At 38.6% G+C, this 7832-nt stretch overlaps 1 protein-coding gene across 1 annotated transcript in view; it reads left to right on the plus strand.

Moving 5' to 3' along the window:
• Positions 1-5380, plus strand: part of LOC139375114 (lipid droplet associated hydrolase) — a 64784-nt gene extending 59404 nt beyond the window's left edge. Inside the window, exon 7 of the mRNA XM_071116589.1 lies at positions 3190-5380. Within this exon, the coding sequence (XP_070972690.1) occupies positions 3190-3384 (195 nt within the window). The 3' untranslated portion in view covers positions 3385-5380. The remainder of the gene's footprint in view (positions 1-3189) is intronic.
• Positions 5381-7832: the final 2452 nt, after the last annotated feature.

A 7832-nucleotide genomic window follows, 5' to 3' on the forward strand; every position in this document is an offset into this window, starting at 1 on the left:
ATGACTCTTCCTATGGCCGCCCGGCCAAACTGAGCAATCGGGGGAGAAGGGCCTTGGTCAGGGAGGTGACCAAGAACCGAATGGTCCCTCTGACAGAGCTCCAGAGTTGGAACCATCTCTGCAGCACTCCACCAATCAAGCCTTTATGGTAGAGTTGCCAGACGGAAGCCACTCCTCAGTAAAAGGCACATGACAGCCCTCTTGGAGTTACCAAAAGGCACCTAAAGGACACTCAGACCATGAGAAACAAGATTCTCTGGTCTGATGAAACCAAGATTGAACTCTTTGGCCTGAATGTCAAGCATCGCGTCTGGAGGAAACCAGGCACCACTCATCACCTGGCCAATACCATCCCTACAGTGAAGCATGATGTTTTTCAGCAGCAGGGACTAGGAGACTATTCAGGATCGAGGAAAAGAAGAACGACACAAAGTACAGAGAGATCCTTGGTAAAATCCTGCTCCAGAGCTCTCAGGGCCTCCAACTGGGGCGAAGGTTCACCTTCCAACAAGACAAGACCCTAGGCACACAGCCAAGACAACATAGGAGTGGCTTCGGGACAAGTCTCTGTATGTCCTTGAGTGGCCCAGCCAGAACCCGGACTTGAACCTGATCGAACATCTCTGGAGAGACCTGAAAATAGCTATGCAGCGACACTCTCCATCCAACCTGACAGAGCTTGAAAGGATCTGCAGAGAAAAATGAGAGAAACTCCCCAAATACAGGTGTGCCAAGCTTGTAGCATCATACCCAAGAAGACTCGAGGCTGTAATCGCTGCCAAAGGTGCTTCAACACAGTACTGAGTAAAGGGTCTGAATACTTATGTAAATGTGATATTTCCATTTTTATTTTTAAACTGTTTTTGAATCCATTTTAGAATGAGGCTGTAACGTAACAAAATGTGGAAAAAGTGAAGGGGTCTGAAGAATGCACTATAACTCCATCCCGATATGGGCTTGATAAAGTTTACCCATAGATACAGGGTGAATACAGACGGTAAAACAAGCCATCTCTGGTGGACATATTGAGAAATGGACTGACATGTTACATGCTGACCACACCCACCCGTATTGCGTGTGCGTGTGCGAGCGGTGCGTGTGCGAGCGTTGCGAAATAAATGTACACATACATGTTATTAATTAATTTCATCCAAATTGCTTGCACGCCAACGAGCGTCTGCATAGCCAGGTGCTAAAATAGAACTTGGTTTTATGTTTAATGCTTGACGCCCTGGGAAACGCCACCTCTCCCATCTCCTCATTGGATTTTAGGAGCATATACCCAAATGGGTGAATGAAAGATGAAATGAGGTCCACACTCCAGTCAAAGGTGGTGGCTAACCGCCATATAAGTCTACAGAAGAATAAGAAGACTGAAGGAGGAGAGATTACTAGAAGCTAACTAGGTTTCCCATCTGTGGATTATTAGTTGGAGTAGAGAACTCACAAAAAGACTCAAAATGGGAAAAAAATTCTACAAAAATCCCCAAAAAGGGAGCTTGTGCATTTCAGGTGAAATTACAACCCAATGTTTATGAACCCAGGACAAATTAGCTAGCAACAGCAAACTAGCTAGCTAAATGTCCATTAATGTTTCATGTGTTTCCACCTGTCCCCAAATTAATATAATTGGTTCAGAGTTCATTTTGATATTTCAACATGCTTGTCCTGATCACGTCTGTTGGGGATGGACAAAATCAAAATGCGCCTAATGGCACATGCGGACGCACGCACATGCCCGGTCTAGTCAGCATGTTAATATAAGGTGTTGTTTGAAACACAGTGACAGAAGTTCTCCCATGTGCCAGTCCATCAAAGTGTTAGTCCCTCTCTGACCCATTTAAACTACCGGAGGACCTGCAACATATCCTCCTACACACCATCCATTTACCTTCCCGTTACCTATTCACAGGGAGGTGTTGAACTCCTGAGGACTCTTGGCCCAATGCAGTGGAACACTTACAAACTGCAGTTAAGAGATGTCTCAGTTGATCCATTTTATTAGCCTAATAAATCTGCTGTTCATATACCCTCACGTTTTAATGTTTCCTTGTTGGCAGATGTGAATATTTTATGGGTTACACTCTCTGTAGCTATAACATTCTCACACATACACTCTCTTTTTCTCGAACACAAACACATACACAGTAAAGACAAAAGCCAGACATGAAATGGCAGATACTCCTTTTCTTCCTTTTCAAAGAGAGTGGAGAGGTGAGTGCCACATTCAAGCTGATCAAAGGGAGATAAGCTCTTGCTTCATAGTTAATGTGCAGAGGGTGTGGTCAGATTATAATAGCAGGTGTCACTGTAAGGATCCCCCTTCCACTCTCTCTATCAGTGTTGTGCTCAAATCAGAATTAAATTGAGGATGCCTCACATATTCCAATTAAATTATTGTATTTGAACTGAATTTGAATTTAAGTTTTTATTAAAGGCAATATAATTGAATTCAGGGAAATAGCACGGACCCTTCAAAAAGAAGCCAAACAAACAAAATGGTTGATGGAAATATAATAGCCTATTCTTTAGCACTGAGGCTAAAGGAGTATTATGAACCCTGTTTCCAGAGAAAAGTGATGTATTCTTTGGTATCTGGAAGTGTGACCTGTCAGATTCAATGAAACTCTCATGTTTTATGACTGAGTAGAATTTCTTTGAATTTCACTGAATTAAATTCTACTTCCTTTCACTCAAATTAAAATTCTACATCCCATGTGGTGTGGCCAATTCAATTGGATTTCAACTCATGAGGTGAATGCGAGTCAATTCCAAAATTGAGCCCAACGTCTCTCTCTCTCTCTCTCTCTCTCTCTCTCTCTCTCTCTCTCTCTCCCACTTTATTCTGATCCTTTTTTTCATCAAGAATAATGAGAATAATGTGTATCCCCTTCAGTGTGTGTGCATGCGTGTATGTGTTCTCGCTAGTGTACTCCTTCTCTCTCTGTGATATTAACCAGAATCCCCATCCTCACAGAGGATGGGCGGTGGCGATGGATCTGCCTGCACTGGTTGACAGTCTTTAGACTTCATCTATTGCCGGTTAAAAAGGAGAATTAAAATAAGTGAATGAAAACCTTGGAATCTTCCAGTGCCAAGTGTATCCACAGATCAAATGGAGTTTTAAATTCATAATGAAAAGTGTTAATGCTATGTTAGTTATGGATATTTTGTCATTCCTCTGTTCAGCTTGTGTTTTACTATGGAGCCAGTGACCACTGGTGCCCTGTGCAGTATTATCAGGAGATCAAGAGGAAGTTTCCAGAGGGAGACATCAGACTGTGTAGTCGAGGAATTCGTCATGCCTTCGTCTTGGACGCAGGAAAGGAAGTGGCTGGTATGATCTTTGAATGGATCCGCGAAGATTTGCAAACATGGAGCTAGTTTCAAATACGCTCCAAGCAGCATGACAGTGTGACTGTGATTTAAAGAAATTGTCATCTAAATATCAATTGGATAATGATATTGTCGGTTTATGTTACCTAAATTAATGTAAAACTTTAAAGGAGTGATGACATCTGGTAGTGAAAAGAAAAAATGAAGATATTTGTCCAAATCATTGTCAAAGCTCTTTAAGCACTAAACCAGTTCCCTAGGCTATAACGTGTGATTATAGCCACTACAGTACCATCACTGCCTTATAGTTACAGAGATATCAGGTAGGCTTCAACAACCACATAGTTTTTATGAAAATCCCAAAATTGACTTGTATTTTGACATTGGACCCCAAAACTTTGTTCTGTCTGTTTTCTTTCCCGATTTTACATTTTAAAATTAGTTTTTATTTCAATATACTGTATAGCTAAGTAATGCATAATGACCAAAACTTTGATACGATTATTAATTCTAATTGTATTGATTTGTGTATCGCGTTATATCTTTATTGGACCACCAATCATATAAATATGTATTTTTTGTTACCAAATTTCTGTTGGGTTGGCAGGCAATTGTGATACTTCACTTTGTAAAGTAATGGTATGTGTTTGCTGAAGAGGACCAAGAGAAATCAGCTGGAATCTATTCATACATTTGATTAGTTCATAGGTTCTTAATTACCCTGTAATGTAATGTAACTATTCAATCAAAAACAACATCCTTTTTGTTTTGCAAAAATGCACATTAATGTCAAACAAACTCAAAGGCATATTAACTCAAACATGCTTTTTGCATGGAAAGAAAGAATGCTATTTCTGAATTATTCCAGACACGTGTGGAACATGTTTGATTGCGCATGGCAAAATGTGTTGGCAGATCAACTCGATGGTTTTATTTGATTTATGTTTTTCTGTGTTCTGTCAACACAGCCTGATACAGATAACTTGTCTCCGTTTCCTGCCCTACAGTGCAGTGCCGGAACAATGTGTTTTTAGTGCATGTTTGATTGAATTTTGCCATAAATCTGTGATGAAATAACAAAAAGGCACGCTCATCATTCCAAAAGTTTAACTCCATCTAAAGTTGGATTTCCTATATTTTGGAAGTCTAAGAAAGTATATTTCTGACAAAGGAATCTGCAGACTTAGTGTTCATCTTTGACCTCCAACCTCTGACCGAGCACTCCTTCCACTGTTGGCCACCAGCCACTGGTGATGTAACCATTTACAGGAAAGCTCTTCAAAAAGCCTTTCTTAATTTACATGTTTGATGGGGAATCTTGGTTTATTAGTTGTCTGGATGTATTTGATATCTGCCCATTTTGAAATGCAAATGAATATGGAAGGCTTAGTGTTATCTGAAGCTTAGGCTCCTGTTGAATACACACTGAGACTAATGTTGTTTATACCAGTGTGATGGATGAGATCTGGGCGGAGAGGGAGAGAGAGTTACTAGATGGGGTTTCGTTCATCCTAGTCACGACTGCAATGCAGTAGAAAGGATTTCAGATACAGAGACTAACAGAAATTCATTAAACAAAGCAATTGGTGGTTGATCCTCTACAAAAAATGCTCATGTGTAAATTTGGTTTTACATTACTTTAGATTATATTGATTTAAATTACTAATCATTATGTACCCTGTATTAACTAAATGTTTTGTAATTGTCATGAAAAATATTAAATTAAATATATATACAGTACTCGTCAAAAGTTTGGACACACCTACTCATTCCAGGGTTTTTCTTTATTTTTACTATTTTCTACATTGTAGAATAATAGTGAAGACATCAAAACTATGAAATAACACACATGGACTCATGTAGTAACTAAAAATATATTCTAGATTTTAGATTCTTCAAAGTAACCACCCTTTGCCTTGATGACAAAAAAATGAAGAAAATCCCTGGAATGAGTAGGTGTGTCAAAACTGATATATAATTATTAAAAAGTGATAGCTTTTGTTCTATGTAAATATTTTGAATTGAAATAAATTAAGGACAAGTATTTATCTGGGGAATGTATGTTCTTTCACATCCATTGACTTGCTTTGTGATTGCAGTGCCTCCTTTGAAAAAAATGAATTTGTGAGACAAAGTAATGTATCATTGATGACTAACTATTGGGTTTTTAAATTCTATTTCCCAGCTCCACAAAGAAAGAGAATGTAGTGGTGTGTGAGTTAATATTTGCTCTGACATTTCAGCATACCCTTTTAAAGCCATGGCATGGTCCCTTTATATCTAATTGCCCACAGTTCAGAAAATCCTGTGACTTTTTTCCGCCTCTTAGAAGGAGGGGTTAAATAGTCAATTTCTTCCATAAAAGTACAACAAGATGGCAATAGAGACAGACATGTGCAGCCAAAACACACAAGAGCTGATTCAGGACAATTATCCCCATTCTGAAGATGAAGTGGCATTTCCCTCAGTCGTGTTTTACAGAGGCAGGCACCAAAAACACTCCAGGGCCTCTATAAAGAGTCTCAGAGTAGGAGTTCTGATCGGTTTTGCCTTTTAAATCTTAAATTAATATGATTATATGGACAGAGGGGACCTGATCTCAAAATGAGTTTCTCACAGTGTATTAACATTGCCAGAATTGCAGTACTTTAATGTAAGTTTTTCTGAACCTGGAAAATTATTGGAATTTTACAATTTATTGACTGCTTAAGTGAAGGCGATCTCTTTGAGTTTTGAATACAAAAAACAAAATCAGTTATTTGACAAAAAAAATACTAATCTTGGAAGTAAGAGTTTGCTTTTGTCAGAGTAAGCTGTCAGCCCTTTTTGGGTCAGGAAGGATGTGTTGAGCTTGCTGACATCTGAAGGCTTTCAAATTCTAGGACTATAAAAAATTTGCCTTAGGGGAAAGTCAACTAAAATCTAAATGTTTTTTGAAGTAGTTAATATTTTGTTTTTGCTTGATTTAAATAAACTCAAGCTCAGGAATGACACCAATGGATTGAACTCCATTGAAATTCTGAGGACTAAATCTTGGTCTGAGCATTGGCTACACATTGTTATATCCCTCGTGGTCATCGTTTAGATTTTTCTGTGAATGGACTTGGCATTGACCATGGACTGATGGCCAAGGTGCCTGTGCTTGCTCTATCAAAGATCTGCTTTAGGTAGATGTCATATCTTACCCAACCCAAACCCATGCTAGTTTTTACTTATGGAAAACATAGAGGGAAACATCTCCCTAGAGAAAACCATCACCAGCTGCATTGTGGAGACATTGGAGGAAAGAATCCCTGTGTAAACCAAGCCTACTTTAATCTCCCTCTTTGGCCCCATCAAAAGGAATGACAAAACCCCTTAATTAACTTATCCTTGATTTAAACCATGAGACAAGGGTATTTCGTGGCGGGAAATGGAGTAATCCTGCCCTGGTGGTTTAAACTGTGGCAAAATCAAACAAGCATTACTGTGTTATGTCTCTTTAGTGGTGCAGGTCCCCTTGCGGGGACAAAAAAATACCCTGAAATATTCTGTATTTCTCCTGTTCCACCATCATCTGCAACAAATCAGCATTTTACAAAGTCCCTTTAATTTTTTCCCTTTGTTATGTTTTCTTTTGACATTGATACAGTAGCTTATTTTCAGCCTTCCTCAAATGTTTATAACAAAATTACATCATTTCATTTCCAAATCCCACAACAACAACTACAGTGCCTGAAGAAAGTATTCACACCCCTCAACATTTTCCACATTATGTTGTGCCTACAATGTCAAAGTGGAATTATGTTTTTTTGATATGTTTACAAATGAATTCAAATGAAAAGCTGAATTGTCTTGAGTCCATAAGTATTCAACCCCCTTTGTTATGGCAAGCCTAAATACGTTAATGAGTAAAAATGTGCTTAACAAGTCACATAATAAGTTGCATGAACACTTTGTGCAATAATAGTGTTTAACATTATTTTTTAATGACTACCTCCAACAATTATTTGTACGGTCCCTCAGTCGAGCAGTGTATTTCAAACATAGATTCAACCACAAAGACCAGGAAGGTTTTCCAATGCCTCGCAACGAAGGGCACCTATTAAAAAAGCAGGCATTGAATATCCCTTTGAGCATGGTGAAGTTATTAATTACACTTTGGATGGTGTGTCAATACACCCAGTCACTACAAAGATACAGGCGTCCTTCCCTAACTCAATTGCCGGAGAAGAAGGAAACCGCTCAGGGATTTCATTATGAGGCCAATGGTGATTTTAAAACAGTTACAAAGTTTAATGGCTGTGATAACAGAAAGCTGAGGATGGATCAACAACATTGTAGTTACTCCACAATACTAACTTAAATGACAGAGTGAAAAGAAGGAACACTGTACAGAGTACAAATATTCTAAAACATGCATCCTATTTGCAATAAGACACTAAAGTAAAACTGCAAAAAATGTGGCAAAGAAATTAACTTAATTTCCTGAATTCAAAGCATTCTATTTGGGGCAA

Source organism: Oncorhynchus clarkii, chromosome 19 (genome assembly GCF_045791955.1).
Source record: "Oncorhynchus clarkii lewisi isolate Uvic-CL-2024 chromosome 19, UVic_Ocla_1.0, whole genome shotgun sequence".
NCBI classification, from domain to species: Eukaryota; Metazoa; Chordata; class Actinopteri; order Salmoniformes; family Salmonidae; genus Oncorhynchus; species Oncorhynchus clarkii.